The sequence below is a fragment of the Musca autumnalis genome, unplaced genomic scaffold (genome assembly GCF_047663935.1).
Source record: "Musca autumnalis isolate F117 unplaced genomic scaffold, ASM4766393v1 scaffold_5, whole genome shotgun sequence".
NCBI classification, from domain to species: Eukaryota; Metazoa; Arthropoda; class Insecta; order Diptera; family Muscidae; genus Musca; species Musca autumnalis.
This window is the reverse complement of record NW_027412088.1, coordinates 23319743-23343619: the sequence shown is the minus strand read 5'-3', so window position 1 is coordinate 23343619 and position 23877 is coordinate 23319743. Positions and strand designations below refer to the sequence as shown.

Here is a 23877-nt window from a genome sequence, read left to right as displayed (position 1 = left end):
ACCTTTTCCGAAAGAAAGGGTGCTCCCATAGACCTTTTCTGAAAGAAAGGGTGCTTCTGTAAACCCTTTCCGAAAGAAAGGGTGCTTCTATAGACCCTTTGAGAATGACAGGGTGCTTCTGTAAACCCTTTCCGAAAGGAAGGGTGCTTCTATAGACCCTTTGAGAATGACAGGGTGCTTCTATAGACCCTTTGAGAATGACAGGGTGCTTCTGTAAACCTTTTCCGAAAGAAAGGGTGCTTCTATAGACCCTTTCAGAATGACAGTGTGCTTCTGTAAACCCTTTCCGAAAGAAAGGGTGCTTCTATTGACCCTTTCAGAATGACAGGGTGCTTCTGTAAACCCTTTCCGAAAGAAAGGGTGCTTCTATAGACCCTTTCAGAATGGCAGGGTGCTTCTACAGACCCTTTCAGAATGAAAGGGTGCTTCATTAGACTTTTTCTTTAAGAGAGGGTGCTTCTATAGACCTTTTCTGAAAGAAAGGGTGCTTCTGTAAACCCTTTCCGAAAGAAAGGGTGCTTCTGTAAACCCTTTCCGAAAGAAAGGGTGCTTCTATAGACCCTTTGAGAATGACAGGGTGCTTCTGTAAACCCTTTCCGAAAGGAAGGGTGCTTCTATAGACCCTTTGAGAATGACAGGGTGCTTCTATAAACCCTTTCAGAATGACAGGGTGCTTCTGTAAACCCTTTCCGAAAGAAAGGGTGCTTCTATTGACCATTTCAGAATGGCAGGGTGCTTCTGTAAACCCTTTCCGAAAGAAAGGGTGCTTCTATAGACCCTTTCAGAATGGCAGGGTGCTTCTACAGACCCTTTCAGAATGAAAGGGTGCTTCTATAGACTTTTTCTTTAAGAGAGGGTGCTTCTATAGACCCGTTCTGAAAGAAAGGGTGCTTCTGTAGACCCTTTCCCAAAGGAAGGGTACTTCTATAGGCCCTTTCCCAAAGAAAGAGAGAAAGGGTGCTTCTATAAACCCTTTCTGAAAGAAAGGGTGCTTCTATAAACCCTTTCTGAGAGAAAGGGTGCTTCTATAAACACTTTCTGAAAGAAAGGGTGCTTCTATAGACCCTTTCTGAAAGAAAGGGTGCTTCTATAAACCCTTTCTGAAAGAAAGGGTGCTTCTATAAACCCTTTCTGAAAGAAAGGGTGCTTCTATAAACCCTTTCTGAAAGAAAGGGTGCTTCTATAGAACCTTTCTGAAAAAGGGGTGTTTCTTTAGACCCATTCTGAAAGAAAGGGTACTTCTATAGACCTTTTCTGAAAGAAAGGTTGCTACTATATACCTTTTTTCTCCTTTTTCTCACCTCTCCCAAACTGGTAATTGCAGCAAAGAGAGTTTACTTATGTAAATCTGGACTTATTAATTTCCATCAATTAATCTACTTTGTTACAAAAAACATCTTTGGTTACGACATTCCCTAACGCTGGCTGTCACATTCTTTTCTAAATTCACTGCATCGCAGCACATTTCTTTATGGTTTACTTTAAATCATTTGACTTAATTTCTCACCCTGTTACTATTTGTTATTGTTGTTGTTATATTGCGTTTGAGCCATTCTATTAAATATTCAGAAAATAAAATTGTATAAATAAATTTTACCACCTTGATCTTAAAACAAATGCAAATTTGCAAATTTTGTTTTGCATTTTAAGTGAGATTTTTGCGATGGCAGATAACCACAGTGGGGGAAGGGCGGAAAAGTGCATTATTAAATCATGATATTAATAAATGCAAATAATGCCATTGCTAATTAGTAGCGTAAATTTATTTGTTACAACAACAAATTGTGCGGTAGTTAAGGTAAGGTAAGGGGATAATGTATGCAAACAGATTGACACCGATTTGTGCTTTGAAATGTGGAACATTCACTCACTTTAAGGAGGTTATAAACTAGATTGATTTACGTTTTGAGATTGTTTTTTGGGTCAGTTGTTGGGCTTTTAATTTTATATGATTTTTTTGGGGGGAAATTTTTAAAATTGACATAAAAATTAAATGTGGAACATTCTAAGGAGGTTATAAAACAAATTGATTTTGATTTGAATTTCTTATTGTGAAGTTTTAATTTTTTTTCATTTTAGGGGACAAAATATAAAATTGACTTTAAAGTTTAATAACACTGATTTAAAAAAAAATGGGAATTTAATTTTAATATTATTCGATTTGAAGAGATCTCTTGGTAAATTTGCCAACTTAATCTCCACATATCTGTACTCGTGTATTGATTTATTTTATTTTATCAAATATACATTTGTTTCAATGTTATTTCTACATATTAAACGTGTGAAATAAATACATATATAATTTTCGATAAAAGCTGTCGTTTGTATTACATTCGTCGATGTTTAACCATTTTATATATTTGCTCATTTTTGTAAAAAATGTCTGCATGAGAAAATAATCCACGACATTTTTTCTCCATTTGCCATCGCAAACAGGAAGAAAATTATTACAAGCCATTGATATACAATTAAAAGTAATTATAATTATGTCTGTTGCAAAATGCAATGAATTCAATGGAATCAAAAAAAAAAGTAATAACTTGAATTCAAGCTGATCGGATATGAATGAGAGGATATAATAAAAAAATAAATATAAATGATTTCCTATTACAACAATTTAATTTTTGTTGAATGTATTACATATTTTATGGATAGAGACAGATAATAATAGATAATTCCCAAGAGAGGAATGAAGACATAATAGTTTTTTCTCAAGGTTAGGTGAACAACATCAAGTTGATGTTGTAGTGAGATCAAAAATATTTCACAGAAAAAAAATAAGAACCTATGTAGAATATTGGAGAGATCTCATCAATTAAAAATTTATCATAAATTATTTTAATTAATAATTATAAATTAAAAATTCTGTTTTATATACTTTTTCTTAAGACAGTTTTTTTGTTCTCATTGAAACAGGATTAGACAACAACAATACAAATACCTTTTAATTGAAAAATGCAAATGATATAATAATCAGGTTAATATAAGCTAAATTGCTTCATTAAAAAATAAAAAAAAAATGTTAACATAACTTAATGTAAATTAATACTTTGAACTGGTTTTGTAAATTTAAATTTAAGAAAGTAAACGGACTGCTGGATTGCTTTGGAACACATTTTGAATAATAATTCTAAAACAATAAAAATTCAAAAACTAGGCCAAATACAAATTAATGTGTATACGATATCAGTCGGTCAGGCCTAAAAACCAAAAACTTTTACACTCCATAATAAGTCTATATCGGATTTTGTAAATTAAAACAAAATTATACCTTCCACCACAAAATATTCTGAACTAAAGCGGAATAATTATTTTCTTTCCTGTCCACAATTTTAGGCGGAGATATTTTGTGACCACTGATACCTAAATAAGGTAAAAAAGCATAAAAATGTAGAGAACCTTATATGGGGCTATATCAAAGTGTTGACCTATGGTTTTGGTGGAGAAGTTTGTGACCACTTACTTACTTAGCTGGCCCATTACAGAACATTTGTTCTATAGGCCGAACTAAGAAAAAATCTCCAATTCTCTCTATTTGTTGCTCCGCTTTCTGGAATACCGCGCCTTTTCATCTCATCATCCACTTGTTTGCGCCATCTATTCCTTGGCCTGCCAATTCTTCTTGCACCGCCAAGCGGTCCGTGTTTAACACCTTTTTAGCGGGGTCATCATCGCTCATTCTTATGATATGGCCTAGCCAACGCAATCGCTGCATCTCGATACGTTTAACAATATTGATGCCGTTGTACAGCAGATACAGCTCGTGGTTCATGCGACGTCGATATTCACCGTCAACGCAGATTGGTCCGTAGATCTTTCGAAGAATTTTTCTCTCAAACACACCAAGCACTGCCATGTCTGCTTGCGCAAGTACCCAGGCTTCGGAGCCATACATCAGCACGGGTAGTATCAGTGTTTTGTAGAGCGTTATTTTTGTTTGACGAGATGTGGCTTTGTTTTTGAACTGCTTACTTAAACCAAAGTAGCATCTGTTGGCCAATACAATTCTTCTTTTTATTTCACAACTGATGTCGTTTGTTGTGTTTACGGAGGTGCCGAGGTAGACGAAGTCTTTAACTACCTCAATATTATAGGAACCAACTTCCACAGTCGGTCCGAGCTCAGTGGACGCATTGCGCGTCGACACCATCAACTTGGTCTTCTCACCGTTTACCGCCAGACCCACTTTAGCAGATTCTCCTTCGACCTTCATAAAGATATCAGTTACCAGCATAAGCAAGTAACATGTGACTATTGGTGTAGATTGTGCCACTTCTTTTGACGTTTGCCTCTCGTATAACCTTTTCCAGCAGGATGTTAAAGAGATCACACGAAAGGCTGTCTCCTTGTCTGAAACCTCTTTTGGTACCAAACTCTTCGGAGAGGTTCTTTCCTATTTTAACTGAGGACCTCGTGTCAGTTAAAGTCATTTTGCAAAGACGGATGAGCTTTGCGGGGATACCAAATTCAAACATGGCTTGGAATACCTTTGAACGCAGCGGGCTGTCGAAGGCTGCTTTATAATCGACAAAAAGGTGGTAGGTGTCGATCTGCATCTCTTGGGTCTTCTCCAGGATTTGCGCAGGGTAAATATCTGGTCAATGGTGGACTTGCCAGGTCTAAAGCCGCATTGGTATGGTCCAATTATCTCGTTGACCATAGGCTTTAGTCGTTCGCAAAATATCCCTAACACGATCTTGTAGGCAACGATCGTACATCCAACACGCTCGATCGTACATCGATGAATGTCTTCCATCTAACACAACATAATCAATTTGATTGCCTGTTTTCTGATCTGGAGACAGCCAGGTGCCCTTATGAATATCGAGATGATTAAATCTGGTACTGCTAACTACCATATTTTTTGCAGCTGCAAAGTCTATCAGCCTCATACCATTGTCAGATGTTTCACTGTGGAGGCTGAATTTCCCGACTGTTGGGCCAAAGATATTCTCCTTTCCAATTTTGGCATTAAAATCGCCTAGAACAATTTTAATGTCATGGGCAGGGCAACTGTCATATGTTTCTTCTAAGCGCTGGTAAAATATATCTTTGGTCTGTTCGTCCTTTTCTTCAGTGGGAGCATGATCGCAAATAAAGCTGATATTGAAGAATTTAGCTTTTATTCGAATTGCAGCAAGTCTTTCATTCACTGGAGTGAAGCTGGATACCAGATGTTTTAGCCTCCGACTAACTACAAATCCGCAACCAAACTCATGCTTTACGTCATGGCAGCTATAATACAGTGCGTCACCTTTAGGTGTTGTTGTGACGCCTTTCCCGTTCCATCGTATTTCCTGTATGGCAGTAATATCGGCCTTGTGCTTTTCCAGTACGTCTGCCAATGCGAAGACTGCACCTTCTCTATAAAGAGTGCGAACATTCCAGGTGCAGATTCGCAGATCATGGTCCTTAAAACGTTTGCGGGGTTCGTCAACTTTAGAGGGGGTTGTTTTTCTTTTCTTTCGTTTTTTCATAGTATGTTGTTTTTTCTAGGGGAGGGTTACCAACCCGACGCCCAAACCCAAGTTTTTAACGTTCTTATGGGAGAACGCGCGGCACATTTTAACTCACTACCTTTAACGGGTGTTAAAGGCAGTTCCCCAGGTGACACCACGGGGAGGTCAGTGTCCACTTGAGATGAAAGAGGGACCAAGATAAATCCTGGGCTTTGCCATGTTAAAGCCGGTCAGGACCGTTGCTTGGTGTCTTCCATCCCCTACGTCACCCAGTTTGTGACCACTGGGAACCTCAAATGTCGAATTGCAGATACTTTGGTCTAAAACAGTTTCGAATGACAGATAGTTCGGTCAAAAATACCGAAAAATGGGGAGGCACCGTTTTATGGGGGCTATACAAAAATGTGGGCCTATGTTTCCAATTTATATAGGGGGGCTTTACCAAAACATGGACCTATGTTGACGGTATTCGGTGGAGATGTTTTGTAACCACTGGGAACCTCAAATATAGACTTACAAATAGTTCTGTCAAAAATTTTAGCTAAAAACTTCAAAATACAGAAAATTTAGAGGTACCGTTATATGGGGGCTATACTAAAACATGGACCTGTATTGACAGTTTTTGGAGGAGATGTTTTGTGACCACTGGGAACCTCAAACCTCATATAACAGGTAGTTCGGTCGCAAAATATACCTACAATCCTCAAATTACCGAAAATCGGGAGGTACGTTATATGGGGGCTGTTCCAAAAAGGGGACCTATGTTTACAGTTTTTGGAGGAGATATTTTGTGACCTGTGGGAACCTCAAATATAAAATTACAGGTAGTTCGGTTAATAATTGCAGCTAAAATCCTCAAAGTACCGAAAATCGGGAGGTACCGTTATGTGGGGGCTATACCAAAACATGGAAATACGTTGACGGTTTTCGGTGGAGATGTTTTGTGACCACTGGGAACCTCTAATGTTCAATTACAGGTTGTTCGGTCAAAAATTGTTGGTAAAATCCTCAAAATACCGAAAATCTGGAGATACCGTTATATGGGGGCTACACCAAAACATGGACCTATGTTGACAGTTTATGGTGGTGTAGTGTTGTGACCCCTAAGAACCTCAAACCTTAAATTACAGGTAGTTCGGTCGCAAAATGTAGTTACAATCCTCAAAATACCGAAAATCGGGAGGTACCGTTGTATGGGGGCTATACCAAAACGTGGACCTATGTTTACAGTTTTTGGAGGAGATATTTTGTGACCTGTGGGAACCTCAAATATAAAATTACAGGTAGTTCAGTTAAAAATTTTAGCTAAAACCTTCAAAATACCGAAAATCGGGAGGTACCGTTATATGGGGGCTATTCCAAACAATGGACCCATGTTGACTGTTTTTGGTGGAGATGTTTTGTGATCACTGGGAACCTCTAATGTTCAATTACAGGTTGTTCGGTCAAAAATTGTTGGTAAAATCCTCAAAATACCGAAAATCGGGAGGTACCGCTAAATGGGGGCTATACCAACACATGGGCCTATGCTGACAATTTTTAGTGGAGATGTTTTGTGATCACTAGGAACTTCAACTGGCAAATTACAGCTACTTCGGTTAAGAATTGTAGCTAAAATCCTCAAAATACCGAAAATCGGGAGGTACCGTTATATGGGGGCTATACCAAAACGTGGACCTATGTTGACTGTTTTTGGTGGAGATATTTTGTGATCACTAGGAACCTCAAATGTCAAGTTACAGCTAGTTCAGTAAAAAATTGTAGCTAAAACCTTTAAAATACCGAAAATCGGGAGGTACTATTATATGGGGGCTATTCCAAAAAATGGGCCCATGTTGACTGTTTTTGGTGGAGATATTTTAGTAGTGTAGTTCGGTCAAGAAATGTAAATAAAATTCCCAAAACACTGAAAATCGGGAGGTATCTTGCTCTCCAGCCATTACATATGGTGCAATAGGGATTTTTTTACAACTTTCGGGCTGTTTTCCCAAGAACTATGGACTTGCCCCTGAAAAAAACTTTTACCGTCGTAATTGAGGCAGCGAAAGCAGGTTGCTTCAACAAAAATCAAAGTGATTCGAGAGCAGGTCATAAAGTGAATTTATCCGAAATATGTTTGTGGGAGATACCCGAAGGAGTGGACAAATATAGTCTATATTCAAACCTGATATATATCTGGTAGTTATATTAGGTTGTGTAAAGTATGGATCAAATCGGTCACTCCCATCAAGAGTTATGGTGTGCACAATTTTTCCGAACATTTTTGAACTTTTGTGGAGAAGGTACCTAAAGGAGGATATGGCTTATCTTCGAACTTAAACTAAGTTTGCACAAAATATTACGAAGGCCACATTTCGAACCGAATCGGCAGATCCGTTCCAGAGTTATCTTACGCTTCAACAACTACACACGGTGTCAAAGGGGTTTCTTGCAGGAAGGGGTTTCCCAGGAAGTATGGACTTACCCCTGATAAAACTTGTACCCTCGTATGGGGACAATGATTACAAGTTGTTACAAAAAAATCAAAGCGATTCAAGCGCTGGTCCTAAACTGAACTTCTTCGAAATTTTGTGTGGGAGATACCCAAAGGAGTGGAGCGATTGAGTCCATATTGAAACCTCATTTAAGACTGGTAGAAATTTCACAATGTGCAAAAGTATGGATCAAATCGGTTACTCCTTTCAAAAGTTGGGGAAGGAGGTACCGGAAGGAGTGGACCGATATAACCCATCTAAGTTTGGACAAAATATTACGAAATCCAAATTTTGGAGCTATTTGGTTCATCCGTTCGAGAGTTATAGTGCGCTCCAGCCAGCCAAACAGAGCGACGGACGGACGTGGCTAAATCAACTCAAAATTGTCTGAAACGGATTTCGTCCAAACATACTTGGGGTCTTTAGGAGCACACCATGCCCACACCTTCCAATATTTTGACCTATTTCTTTGGATTCTTAGCTTCAATATGTTTACTATCGAATCCCAAATGGAAATTGACACTCGGTGACGACAAAATATTGACATTTTGGCTAGGAAAATCGTTTCTTGCATACATAAAATATCTTGGGATAGTTAGTGGTCAAAATCACTACACCATCGGCCAATATGTTTCTTGGGAGCCTCATTTCAAGAATGTGGCAGTGTATATAGCGGCGAATATTTTCATATTCCTCAGAACTTCACTAAGTCATCGCCGACAGGACCCGATCGTACACTCATCAGCATACGTTACGATAGTGATCGTCCATCTGGATGGTGTAGAATTTCAAAAAGGTAGTGGTTAAACGGTTCCGGAGAAATGACCTCGCCTTGGGAAACTCCGAAACGACTGTCGTCCACACATATAGTAGACATGGTTGGAAGGAAACCGTCTCTATGTCCTCGAACAACTTGGGATGGTTGATGATATCGAAGGGTTTCTATAGATCAAGAGCCACCATAACTGTTTGGTTGCATAGCCTGTTCTGGTTTAGTCATCGACAGATATGTCTTTACGGCGTGTAATGCTGTTGCGGTACTGTACATTTTCCAGAATCCATGCTCATGTTGGGCAACTGGTCAACAAATTGTCATCATGGGGAGGAGTTGTGCCTCTATAATCCTCGCTACTTGTTACAGGAGGGAAATTGTTCTTTACAATTCGCCGCTCTTGGCATTCTAGCATGGCTTTAGTAGTGGGCCACATTGTCAACTTCCCAGACTTCTTGTGCAATATGGGTGGCTAATGCTAGATTGAGAAAACTATTTAAATACTCAACCCTGGGTTCATCCAGTTACTTAAGCAATACTATTGAGATTCCGTGTGAGCCCGGATGACGTCTGTAATGTCGCTCATCTTAAATTGTGAAGGTTCCTTCTCCACTAAATGGACTCTTATACGGCGTAGCACTCACGCTCATTTTAGCCCTATAACTCTCGGAGTGCTCTACGGATTGTCGATGAAAATAAATAGGCGCACCTCTTCGGATCATTTACTGCCACGCCGTAGAAAGTAGTGTTGCATTACTTCAGTTGATCTAGCCTCCGCTAATGCTCGCCTACAAGCCTATTAACTTCGACAAAAGTTTACTAACGCTTGGGTCCTCAGGGTTCGTACGACGAAGCTCATAATGCTTATTTGCTACTTCCGTCGTCTCTATTGGGAAATTTGGTCTATTTTCAAGTATTCGACCAGTAGTCATGTATCGAGGGGCTGCAGCAGTGATGAAAATCATCTTAGCTCCCCAAGGATCTGAGGGAATGGGCACCTCACTGAAGCGGTGATTGGTAAATTCACTAAACCCTTGTCAGTCAGCTTTTTCATTTTTCAGAAAAGTACTGAGACCAGATGTTATGAAGGCCTGTTATCGGAAACGATCATCGGAAGATTGTCTGAGCCATGAAAAATAACGGAGTGCCAGAACCTGTCATTTATCATACCCGTTGCCACTATTGTGAAGTCTGGTGACCTCTTATCCTTCGTTCATCAGGCAAAATGTAGAGCTATCAATTTGCTCGGCAAACGGCAATACCCCTCTGGTCATTGGCTAGTACGGAATACCATTCGAATGGCCATTGAAGTCCCCTAGTGCCAAACGATTATTGCACTCCAAAACGTACATACATACATATGTTCTCACAACATCCCGGAAGGGACAAGCGAGACTTCTCTCACATTAATGCGATTCATATTGGCTCAATGATATGGGACCTACGATTTATCGCCCTGTCCCAACGGCGTGTCTTAAGACACCACTTGAAGAGCAGTTTTTTATGGCTGAAATACTCAGGTAATGTCGGCAACATTATGCTGAAGCGTTTTGCCACCGCCTAAAATGTTGATGTTCTGGTCAGGGATTGAACCTCAGACCTTCTGAGCAGGTCACAACTATTCATCGGTGGTATGTACACCTTGAGCAACTCTACTTCGGCAGCCCCATACTTTACTGTTATCGCCATACATTCTATGTATGGGTCTCCAGAATCAATCTCAAGCTAGACAAGTCGGTACTGAATAGACTGACAGTCCTACTCGGTGATGATGGGCTCTGTTTCTGGATCGCAGTGACCATGGTGTTCCTCCAACTCATAAAGTCTACGATTTAGCTGACTTTGTTGTGGATACCGTGGCAGAAATAATGCATTTTCAGAACGCTGAACAGCGTCAACGTTTTTTCCCAAAGAGATTCATTCGATCCAAAATTATATACCTTCTCTTAATTATAAATTAAGTACATTTAGTAAAAATGTGCAAGTGATTATCGAACAGTTCATAAACTGCACATAAACGAGAAGATTGAACTTTTGTGAGGGAAGTACTCGAAGAGGTTTTCCAATAGACCTTATTAGGAACTTGGACGTTTGGGAGCAATTTTACGATGTGCAAAGTTTCGGCAAAATCGGATAGCAAGTTTTCATACTCATCAGTCATTTGTGTTGGTGCCCCAGCAGGACTGTTTAGAGCTATGGGAACATTATTTCAGCAAATATGGACTTCCGCTGAATAAAATTACCGTCGTAACAGTGACCGCGAGCACAACCTGTTGCAAAAATAAAAATCATATCAATCCAACAAGGGTCGCTAAAATGCACCTGTACCAACATTTGTGTGTTAGATACTCAGTGTAGTGGGTCGATATAGTCCATATTGAAATATTATGACATGCAAAGCATGGAGCCAATCGGTTACTCCCTTCGAACTTTTGTTGGGGAGGTAACGAAAGGAGTGGACCAACATTGCCTATCTTTGAACTTAAACTAAGTTTGTACAAAACATTACGAGTTCAACATTTTGAACAAAGTCGGTTGATCCGTTCGAGAGTCACCGTGCGCACCAGCCAGACGGACGGATATACCTAAATCAACTAAATGGAAACGAATTTCCTCGACACCATTATTTGGAAAGGCAAATTTTTCCCGTATGAAAGTGTATATGGGGATTTCTGAGTAAAATCGGACAATTTTTCAAAAAAAAAGGTTTTGATTTTAGTATATTCAAATTTTTTGACTAGAGTTTCCAGAGATATCGCGTCTTGAAAAAGTCGAATTCTGTAAAAACTAACAAATACTCATAACTTCTTTAATATTGGTCCAAATAGAATTTTGTTTTTTTATATTTTATCAGCTATCTAATAAAAATAGTACAAATTTTTGCAAAGTGGGCTTGTATTTAATGTTTAAAATAATCTACCAAAGTAATCATTCGAATCCCACTATCAAATAGGACTTAAAGTTTTTGTAATTGATCGTAGTTTAATACAAAAAATAATTCCAAGAAAATTGAAGAGTACAATCATTGATAAAAATTTAATTTTCAATATTAAATTGCGAAAATTGCGAGTGTCAAAAATCATCTTCCACAAAATGCAACACTTTTGAACTTAAATGCATTTTAGGGCCACTTACGGGTCGTATTAAAATTTTAATAGCGGGTTGTGTTTGTGAAGACTACAACAGCTAATATATCGACTACAGTCCCCGACATCTCCCAAGAATTAGGCTTCACCTAACGCACAAAAATACATAGCTGCATTTTTGTGCGCTAGTTTTTACCTGTTTTTACTTCAGTGACATTTTTACTTCGCCATAATGTTATAATCCATACATCCCTCGAAATTAGTACAAAGTTCCAAAAACCCCGCCCAAGTAGGTTTCTAGTAATATTTGTACAAATGAAGGATTATGTATTGTATTGAAGTCCACGATCATTGTTATTATTTTTTTGTGCAGTCATCGACGGATGTAATTTAGCAAAGTTGACCCATTTTTTCTTACTTTTAATAAAGTTAAATATTCACCTCGGTAGTTTTCCATTCCATTTGGAATGTACTTGCACTGAAACCTTCTCGAACTAGTTTCAAATTAAATATCTATTCTTCCACCTTGGTATTGAACTATTTTTACAATATTTATTGACTTTGATTGAAATAGAACGAATTAAATGTCATTAATTGTTAATAATTATAACATAACATCGTTAAGTAATCCAACTGACAGACTGATTGATGTGTGATTTACATTAAGCCACTGGAAAATGATTAACAATAATTGTACAGTTGGCCTCGTAACTAGACGCCGCCAACAAATGCAAAGTAAAACATTAAATAAAACGGGAAAATAATAATAAGGACTGGCGGCAGTTAAAGAAAAACAACAAAACGCCACACAAATCATTTAATTACTCGTCATAGAATTATTAATTATTATCTGAGTCTGGGCAAATTAAATGCAAAAACCACGCACACTTGCATGTGCAAATAATTGTAGTGTTCATGGAGGAGAATAAGGAAGGGAGGAGCAGCATAAACAAAAAGAAAAAAACTATGGCTGTAAAATGACTTATTACAGTCCTATGTGCAACAGACTCATTGCGACTATGTGAAGAACGTAGGGGGGGAGAATATGCTTATTCCCAATACATCACACACAAAGGATGCTGCTATTCGTTTTTCTAGACAGTTGTTTTATTTCCTTATTTAATTTAAAATATTATTGCTAATTAAAATGTTGTTGCTTTTATTATTGTGAATGTAAATGCGTGATGATTAATTTCCCTTTCTTTCTTTGTTGTTTGTTCGTTTTTTTTTTCTCATCATCTAGGGTGCACAATTGCTGTCTCCGTCATATTGCTGATCTTGGGCATCCTGGTGGCCTGTCAGTTTTATGCCTTAATTAATACGGTCATAAATTATCAGGTGGCATTGAGGCCGGGTGGCCAAACATATGGTTGGTGGGCAAAGCCTCCAGTAGAACCAAAAATTTCCGTTTACGTCTACAATGTCACAAATGCCAATGAATTCCTGAGCAATGGTTCCAAACCCATTGTGGATGAAGTGGGTCCCTATGTTTACACGTAAGTTTAGGAATTTTGGAGAAATTTTGAATTAAAAAAATATTTTTTTATTTCAGTGAATCCTGGGAAAAAGTCAATATAGTACAAAACGACAATGGCACCCTAACCTATAGCCTAAAGAAAATCTATGTCTTCCGTGAAGAATTGTCGGTGGGTTCAGATGATGACGTTGTCATTGTACCCAATATTCCCATGTTGAGTGCCACCTCACAGAGTAAACATGCTGCCAGGTAAAATGCGAATATTTCCAAATAAAAATAACTTCATAAATTAATCAAAATTATTTATTGCAGATTTTTGCGTTTAGCCATGGCCAGTATTATGGATATTTTGAAAATCAAACCTTTTGTCCAGGTTTCTGTGGGCCAACTTCTGTGGGGTTATGAAGATCCTCTATTGAAATTAGCCAAAGATGTGGTGCCCAAGGAACAAAAGTTGCCCTATGAAGAATTTGGTCTGATGTATGGCAAAAATGGTACCTCAGCGGTAAGTTAAACAATAAAAAAAAACATAAATAAATATATAAATAAATATATAAATAAAATAAAATTAAATAAAAAAAGTAAAATAAAATATAATAAAATAAAATATAATATTGTGGTGGCACTTACTACAAGCATTAACTGTGCTATTAAAAAATAAAAAAATATTAAGTAGGCTAAGAATTATTTCTATGTGAAAAATGTAAACAAAAATATTTTCATAAAAAAAAATTTAGTTTTGTATTTGAAATTGAAAAGAACACTCGTATCCATACTACATTGGTGACCCCGAACGGAAGAAATTTAAATTTTTTCAAATATGTCAACCGAAAAGAATTCAATGGAAATATCCCGAGTTGATGTACGCGTTCCTCCATTTTGGCGATAAAATCCAAAGCTATGGTTTATCCAATTGGAATCCCAATTTGTAACGGCAGGAATATCTTGCGGCGAAACCAAATTCCACACGCTAGTTGGGTCCATGGAAAGCAACATCCTAAGTCACGTGAGCCATGTTTTGGAGAATCCCCCAGCGAAGGACAAATATGAGACGCTCAAGAAGACATTGCTGAACGAATTTATGGAATCGGAAGAAAAGAGGCTACGACAATTATTGCAAAACGTATGTATTGGAGACAAAAAGCCCTCCGGATTGTTGAGGGAAATGCGAGAATTGGCAAGCGGAAAAGTGTCTGAAGAGCTTTTGAAGACATTGTGGATTCAACGCCTACCTCAAACAACAAAAACTATATTGTCGGTGAGCGAAGATAGAATTAATAAATTAGCAATGATGGCAGATAAAATCCATGACCAATCGGATGCTGCTGGTGTTGTCAACGCGGTTGCAACAAGCGACAATGATCGATTGCAATTTCTTGAAAGGCAAGTATCTGAACTTTTAAAAAAGGTCGATAGTTTGACAGTAAAAGGGAATAGTAGAAACAAAACGAATTATGTCCGCTCAAGAAGCAATTCCCGGACAAGATCTTCCATATGCTGGTACCATTTCAAGTTTGGCAAGAAGGCTACAAAATGTCGGTCACCCTGCTCCTTCAAACCTTCGGAAAACAATTAGGCACCTCATCTACGGTGACGGATGAGAGTGGCCTACAGATAAGTCGCCTGTTCATTCAAGATACAAAATCGAAGTACAGGTACCTTATATATACTGGAGCCGATATTTCAGTTATACCACCGGCGAGTGAAGATAAAAATTGTCCACGATAAAGATAAAAATTGCAGCAAATAATACGAAGATACGAACGTATGGAACAAAAGTTGTAAATTGCAACATTGGTCTTCGACGAAAATTTCTCTGGTCTTTTATTGTTGCTGATGTCGCACAGCCAATAATTGGGTCATACTTTTTTAAACATTTTGGACTTCTTGTGGATGTTAAAAATAATCAGCTTTTTGATTCAACGACGAACCTTAAAGTGCCCGGTTATTGTTCCAGGGATCAGAATTTAACGCTGAAGGTAATTTCGGATGTTCCAGGAAAGTATAATTCTATTGTTTCTGAATTTGTTGATGTCACGACACCTAGTATCAAGTTACCCCCGGTTAAACATCATATAAGACATCATATTGATACGAAAGGACCAGTAGTTTCCGTTAAGGCACGGAGATTATCTCCTGAAAAGCTTAAGATCGCTAAAGATGAATTCGATTACTTGATGCAGTTGGGAATATGCAGACCATCACCAAGTCCTTGGGCGAGTCCATTACATTTGGTTCCCAAAGGAGACGGCATGTGGCGCCCATGTGGAGATTATCGTTCTCTTAATAAAATAACTGTTCCTGATCGTTACCCGGTAGCGAATATCCAGTACTTCGGATATATGCTAGCTGGTAAGAAAGTATTTTCCAAAATTGATTTGGTCAAAGCGTACTTTCAGATTCCTGTAGCTCAGGAAGACGTCCCAAAGACTGCGATAATTACGCCCTTTGGATTGTTTGAATTTACGCGTATTCCATTTGGTCTCACGAACGCTGCGCAAACATTCCTACGCTTTATTAATGAGGTTTTACGAGGACTTGACTTCTGTTTCGCTTATATTGATGATATACTTGTGGCGTCTGAAAATGAAGAAGAATACAAAAATCATCTCCGGCAAATATTCCCCCGGTTACAAGAATATGGCGTAACAATCATGAGTGAAAAAAGCGAATTTGGCAACAATTCTCTTGAATTTTTGGGATAATGTGTGACTCCAGATGGTCTTATTCCAAGTCCAGAACGAGTATCTGCAATTCTCCAGTATAAATTGCCACAAACAGTTAACGAATTAAGTCGATTCCTGGGAATGATCAATTTTTATCGACGTTTTATTCCGAAAGCCGCTCAAGCTCCAGCAACGTTAAATGCAGTAAAAAGTGGCCAAAAGAAAAAAGATAAAACGCCAATAATTTGGACACCGGAATTACGCAAATCATTTGAAGAATGCAAGAACCAGCTTGCAAACGCTGCGCTTTTGGTATATCCTGTTGAATCCGCCGAAACATCTTTATGGGTAGACGCGTCTGATACTGGTATGGGAGCTGTTCTCCAACAACTAATAGATGGTGAATAGAAACCTCTCGGATTCTACTCCAAGAAATTATCTGAGACGCAAACACGTTATAGTGCTTATGATCGCGAACTTTTGGCGGCATACTCAGGAGTTAAGTATTTCCAACATTTTGTCGAAGGACGTCAATTTTGCATATATATGATCATAAACCGCTTACATTTGCTTTTAATCAACGTCATCGTCAACTACGTCACTCCGATTTTATCGGACAGCATACTGTAGATATTCGCCATGTACATGGAAAAGATAATATCACGTCAGATGCTCTATCCCGGTTAAACGCAATATCGTTTCCAACCTTCTTGAATTATTCAGATCTAGCGGAAGATCAAGCGAAAGACGAAGAACTCAAATGTTTGGTTACACGAGCAGTACCATCAAATTTAGACCTGAAAAAATTTGAAATTCCTACATCGAAGAAAGAAATCGTTTGTGATGTATCAACATCTAAAGCAAGACCGTACATCACACCTCCTTTCCGAAAACAAGTATTCGACATGATACACAACATATCACATCCCTGCTCAAAATCCTCAATCAATGTGATATCGGATAGGTTTGTATGACCAAATATGCGAAAAGAACTTTCAAATTGGGCTAAGTCATGTTTAAAGTGCCAGCAAGTAAAGGTTGGACGCCATATAAAAAGCGCTGTTGGTCAATCACTCCAGACGAGCGATTTAAGGTAGTAAGCATTGATATAATTAGACCTCTTCCACCGTCGGAAGGGTATAGATACTGTCTAACATGTATTGATAGATTTACGAGATGGGCCGAGGCTATTCCATTACACGACATAACAGCTGAAGCTGTTGCAAAAGCATTTTTTAGTGGATGGATATCTAGGTTTGGAGTGCCTTCTCAAGTAGTGACAGATCAAGGACGGCAGTTCGAGTCAGCACTGTTTCGAGAATTTTCAAAATTGATTGGAGTTCGTGTGACTCATACTACGCCTTACCACCCGCAATCCAATGGTGAAATTGAACGTTGGCATCGAACACTTAAATCGTATATAATGTGTCACGCAAAAGAGCGTTGGTCAGAGGTTTTACCGATAGTAATGTTGGAATTACGTGCATCTATTAACCACGATTTGAATGTTTCGCCTGCAGCTTCAGTCTATGGAATGGAGATAACGTTGCCTGGTGAATTTTTTACGGAATCAAAAACCACGAAAATAACTTCAGATTGGGTTACGCAATTCAAAGCTGATATGAATAAAATAAAAGCAACGAAGGTGCACCGTCATGGCAATTCTAAAGTTTATGAACCGGAAGCATTAAAACAAGCAAAATTTGTTTTCATCAGAAATGATGCTGTACGAACTGCATTGCAACCTCCCTACACCGGACCATTCCCTGTTATATCCATAGGGGAGAAAACTTTTTTGATCGACGTAAATGGGAAGCAAAAAATTATATCGGTTGGTCGCTTAAAACCAGCATCAATTTTAAATGACGACATTCCAGCGGACGAATCACCACCACTTGCTGTTCCACCTGACATTCAAACTCGAGTACTACGATCTGGAAGAACTCTACGAATAAATACCTACCGTTGTCACTGAGGGAGGAGTATTGTGGTGGCACTTACTACAAGCATTAACTGTGCTATTAAAAAATAAAAAAAAATATTAAGTAGGCTAAGAATTATTTCTATGTGAAAAATTTAAACAAAAATATTTTCATAAAATAAAATTTAGTTTTGTATTTGAAATTGAAAAGAACACTCGTATCCATACTACAATATAATAAAATAAAATAAATAAAATAAATAAAACAAATAAAATAAATAAAATAAATAAAATAATTAGTATAAATAAAATAAACAAAATAAATAAAACAAATAAAATAAATAAAAAAATAAAATAAAATAAAATAAAGAAAACTAAAATAAAAATAAATAAGTAAAATAAAATATAATAAAATAATATAAAATAAATTACAATAAAATAAAGTAAAATAATATAAAATAAAATAAAAATAAAATAAGATGAAATAAAATAAAGTAAAATAAAATAATATAAAAAATTAAAAAAAAATATATAAAATATATTCAAATAAAATAAGGTAAAATAATGTAAAATTAAATAAATTCAAATAAAGTAAAATAAAATAAAGTAAATTAAAAAATATATGAAATCAAATAAAATAAGATAAAATAAAGTAAAATAAACTAAAACAAAATAAAATCAAATAAAATAATATATATTAAAATAAACAAAACAAAATAAAACAAATAAAAATAAAATAGAACACAATAAAATAAAATAAAGTGAAACAATTAATAATTAAAATAAAATAAAGTTTATTACAAATCTCTTTACTACAGCATTAACCAGGGCCTGCCGCTATAAATAGGTAGTTATTTTTTGGCCACTGAATTAAGTAGTTAATCTATGGCTTCTTCTTAGTGACCAAAAAATAACTACTTATTTCTAGCAAAAAATCTATGTTATTGGGTTTATTTCCTCTTATTTTCTCTTAATTCTCTTAATCTTAAATCATAATTTACTTCATTTCCAGGATCGTGTCACCATCTTCTCCGGCGTTGATGATATCACCAAATTTGGCATTATCGATAAGTACAATGGCCGCTCCCATCTACAACATTGGCTCACCGATGAATGTAATGTATTGAATGGTACTGATGGCTCCATTTTCCCACCCCACATTACCGAAGATCGTGTCCTGCACATTTACGACAAAGATTTGTGCCGCCTCATGCCATTGGTATTCGAAAAGGAAGTTGTAACCAAGGGCGATGTTAAGGGTTATCGTTTTTCACCACCCACAAATGTATTTGCCGATGTCAACTCAAATCCCGATAATATGTGCTTCTGTCCCGCCGGCCAGCCATCGTGTTCACCCAATGGATTGTTCAATGTTTCATTGTGTCAATATGGTAAATATTGGAGTTTCGTTTAAAATTTTTTGCTCCCAACCGAATTTATTCTGTTCCTGTTTTTTAATAACCCCATTTTTTAAATTTTTTTCCAGACTCTCCCATTATGTTGAGTTTCCCCCACTTCTATTTGGCCGATGATAGTTTGCGCACAGCTGTTGAAGGTATTTCCCCACCCGAAAGAGAGAAGCATCAGCTGTTCCTTGATGTGCAACCTGTAAGTTTAACTAAACCCCGAAAACACAATTTCAAACTCATTTCTAATATCTCTTGTCTACGTTTTCTAGGACATGGGCACCACATTGAGAGCTCGGGCTCGTGTACAAATCAATTTGGCCGTTAGCCAAGTGGTGGACATTAAACAAGTTGCCAATTTCCCCGACATTGTCTTCCCCATTCTGTGGTTCGAAGAGGGTATTGACTATTTACCCGATGAAATTACCGATCTGATGAAATTCGCCACCACCATACCACCCAAGATCCAGGTGATCCTAACAATTGTCTTCTTTGCCGTTGGTGCTCTCCTGTTACTGATCTCCGTGTTTTGTTTGATACGCAAATCACATCGGCAAAGCACCTTGCATTTGGAGGGTTCGAATTATTTGGCCACAGCTCAGGTGGATGCCCAAAAGAAGAAGACAAAAGAAAATAAACAAAAATATTAGGTTAGGATAAAATAAAACAAAAATTTCATTTCAAGAAGCCCCCTTCCCCCAAATTCCCCCAGAAAAACAATTATTTCCCACATCCCTCCTTCCTTCCCACTCTCTCTCTCTCTCTCTCTCTCTCTTTTATATATAGTTAGGTCTTGTACTTAATACCTTATTTTTGTAAAAAATCAGAACAAAACGAAAACACAAATACTTGTTTCACAAATCTATCAACTATTTTTTAGGGTTGTAGGGTTAGTAAGAAGAAGAAAACAAAACAAAATATTTTATTTTTATTTTAGAAACAAAGAAATATGTCAAACACTTAACTTTTAATGATTTCTCTTTTATTTTCGTGTGGGTGGCATATGTCGTAAATATACAAATTTTATATATATAAATATTTAATAAGTTATATATGTATTTTGAATGATGTACTATAATTTTATATAGTTTTTTCTTGTTTTTTTTTAATGTCTAAGGAAGTTTTGCTTCCCTCTCTTATTTACTCTTCTTGTACTCGTACTTACTTGTTTGTTTGTACTCATTTATTTGTTATTCAAATGTCTTTAAAAAATCTTCGAAAAAACAAAAAATTATAAACTAAAACATTATTTTTCTGTGATCTGTCCGTTGTAAAACAAAGAAGAAAACAACACTACCTTAAAGCTGCATTGTGGCCACAAAGTTCATATAATACATCACAATAAACGAAATAGGCTTAACAAGAGACTTTTGAGACTTACAAACGGACAATCCTAAAAATATCCGTTAAACTATTTCGCAAGCCAATGACTTTTCCATTGGGAAAATTGCATGGCTTGTGTCTCCGGTTCTCTTTACTTCTCTTAACATAATGTCGTCTAAGGTCAGCCGTGAAGATGAGTCACAAATTTTTAATGTTAAAATACAAAAGAAAAACAACAAAATATACGAATATTATTATATTATTTTTGCTATTTTTAAGTTTAAATTGTAAATCATTTAATGTAATAGTTGCATATTTTGTAAAAGTAAAATAATAATAATAAAATATATGAAATACGTGAAAAGTGGTTGTAATTTATTTTTGATTAAAAGTGAAATACAAGGGGATATTATTTGCATACAGGATGTGCAATGAAAAGGTGCTGGTCACAGTGGGATGTATCGGAATTGTACATAGAAGTCGTACTAGTTTTATACCCTCAGCCTTTAGGCTAATGATTAAAATGTGCCTTATCGAAATAATGATTTTATATCAGTGCTCGCCAGTGCCCAGAGGCCAATTTTCCGAAAAACCTGGCCAAAAATAAAAAAAAAACAGTTGTATCAATTTACACTAAATAGTGTCAAATATTGTTTATAGGAGTCTACTGCGTGTAGTTTTGCAAAAATATATACTTTTATTGTTTAGTTAGTGGGTATAAAAAAATTCTCAATATTTAAGTTGTTTATTAAAATCTTATAATATCCAAAATAAACAACGGTTTTAATTTTTTTTTGTAATTGTAACGAAAGGTATGTGAAACGTATTTAAAACGTTCAGTGTCGCGAATGAAGTGGGCTTTTTTTAATAATTTAATAATGTTCGTTGATTTTTTTAAGATCAATTTTCACAAAAAGCGATGCAAATAGTTATGAGTAAGATCGAGTTGGGCTGTTTAACTTATCATTTCATAAAAAGGGAAGAGTTTTTTACCAATTTCCATCGAAACATCCTGCACATATTTGCACTTTTCGTTTTTATGTGATATTTTTTCTTGCAGGTATGTACAGATTTTACAGATTTTTTTTACAGAGGGTATATAAAGTTTGTCATTCCGTTTGTAACACATCGAACTAATCATTTGGGACCCTATAAAGTATATATATTCTTATCAGGATAAAATTCTAAGACGATCTAGCCATGTCCCTCTGTCTGTTCGTCTGTCCGTCTGTTGTAATCACTCTAGCGTCCGCAATAAATGAGATAGAGTGCTGAAATTTTTTTCCATAGGCAGGTCAAGTTCGAAGATGGGCTATATCGGTCCACTCTTTGGTATAGCCCCCATATAACGGTACCTCCGGATTTGAGGTATTTTGACGTTCTTCGCCACATTTGCAGACCGAATTAGCTATAATTTGGCACTTAGGGTTCCTAGTGATCAACAAACTTATACCCCAAAGGATATGGGAATAGGTCCATGTTTTGGTATAGTCCCCATATAACGGTACCTCCCGATTTTCGGTATTTTGAGAATTTTAGCCACAATTTTTAACCGAACTATCTGCAATTTGACATTTGAAGTTCTCAGTGGTCATGAAATATCTCCACGAAACATCGTCAACATAGCTCCATGTTTTGGTATTGCCACCATTTATCGGTACCTCCCGATTTTTGGTATTTTGAGAATTTTAGCTACAATTTTTAACCGAACTAGCTGTAATTTGCCATTTGAGGTTCTCAGTGGTCATAAAACATCTCCACGAAACATCGCCAACATAGGTCCATGGTTTGGTATAGCCCCCATATATCGGTACCCCCCGATTTTCGGTAGTTTGAGAATTTTAGCCACAAATTTTCAACCGAACTAGCTGTAATTTGCCATTTGAGGTTCTCAGTGGTCATGAAATATCTCCACCAAACATCGTCAACATAGGTCCATGTTTTGGTATAGCCCCTATATAACGGTACCGCCCGATTTTCGGTATTTTGAGAATTTTAGCTACAGTTTTTAACCGAAATAGCTGTAATTTGACATTTGAAGTTCTCAGTGGTCATAAAACATCTCCAACGAAACATCGTCAACATAGGTCCATGTTTTGGTATAGCCCCCATACAACGGTATCTCCTGATTTTCGGTAGTTTGAGAATTTTAGCGGTATTTTGAGAATTTTAGCTACAGTTTTGTCTATTCAAAAATAATCGTCAATATAGGTCCATGTTTTAGTATATCCCCCTATATAACTGTACCTCCCGATTTTCGGGAATTTTCAGTGGTATCGAAATTTCTTCACAAAATTCCTCTTGGGGAAGAAAGGCCTTGGTGAGTATATTATGAACCCCGAAGGACAGATCCGCCGTGAGTCTAACTTCCGCGTTATGGCGTGATGAAATTTTTGTTAGAGACCCTGTGGGCCATCAGGAATTGGCGTATATCTTTGTTCACTGTTGCTTAAGTGCTCTACAAAAACAACAAACAAAGATATAATGCTAATTTATGATGGCTTACAGGGTCTCTTGCAAAAACTTTATCACGCCATAACGCGGAAGTTCGACTCACGGTGCATCTGTCCTTCGGGGTTTTTAATATACACACACCAAGGGCTTTCATCTCCAAAAGGAATTATCTCTGCCCGAACATTTGTGTTCACAGTATAATTTAAGCAAAAGTGGGAGGCAGTAGGAGTATATATATTGTTGAAAAGTTGTTCCACCTAAAATTGTGAAAGGACCCTAATTATACCATTTTAATTAAGACTATTTTATGGTGGTCAGAATATGGTATAGGGTCACTTTCTGGCGTTTGGGTATAATTTAGAGTTTTGATATAATTTAATTTTTTAAGAAAAATTTTCCTCGCATTCTTGTCAGTAAAGTTGCCAAAGACATTATACACCTAAAGTGCAAGGATTCCAAGTGATTTTAACTCAAATATTTCCAAAACTGTAGAAATGATAAAAGTTTGAAACTAAAATGGTGGTGGAAGCTTGTACCCCTATTTTAGTTTCTTGGTTTTTTGGTAAAATTGATACCTATATTTCCTTGGTATGTAATGCAAATAGAGATTTCATTTCTTTGGTGACTTATAGTGAAATTTAGCTGAGAACATTTTTGTCTTTGACGCCGTTCTTCTATAATGATGCTTTGTATGACAATTTTGCCAAACCCCACATGAAGTACGACCTTAACCCTAAAATGTGTTTATAATTTTGCATATTTCTGGAGTTTAGGTAAGATATAGAGTTTTGGTGTATTCTAAGACCTATAGTAGAAATTGATGGCCAAAAAAATTATAG

At 36.8% G+C, this 23877-nt stretch overlaps 1 protein-coding gene across 5 annotated transcripts in view; it reads left to right on the top strand.

Annotated features, from left to right (window-relative positions):
• emp (epithelial membrane protein) overlaps positions 1-20948 on the top strand; it is an 83926-nt gene extending 62978 nt beyond the window's left edge. For all 5 annotated transcript variants that reach the window (XM_073957046.1, XM_073957047.1, XM_073957043.1 and 2 more), the window contains 6 exons: positions 13035-13287; positions 13344-13517; positions 13581-13773; positions 18868-19246; positions 19342-19463; positions 19534-20948. In XM_073957046.1, the coding sequence (XP_073813147.1) occupies positions 13035-13287; positions 13344-13517; positions 13581-13773; positions 18868-19246; positions 19342-19463; positions 19534-19911 (1499 nt within the window). In that variant the 3' untranslated portion in view covers positions 19912-20948. The remainder of the gene's footprint in view (positions 1-13034; positions 13288-13343; positions 13518-13580; positions 13774-18867; positions 19247-19341; positions 19464-19533) is intronic.
• Positions 20949-23877: the final 2929 nt, after the last annotated feature.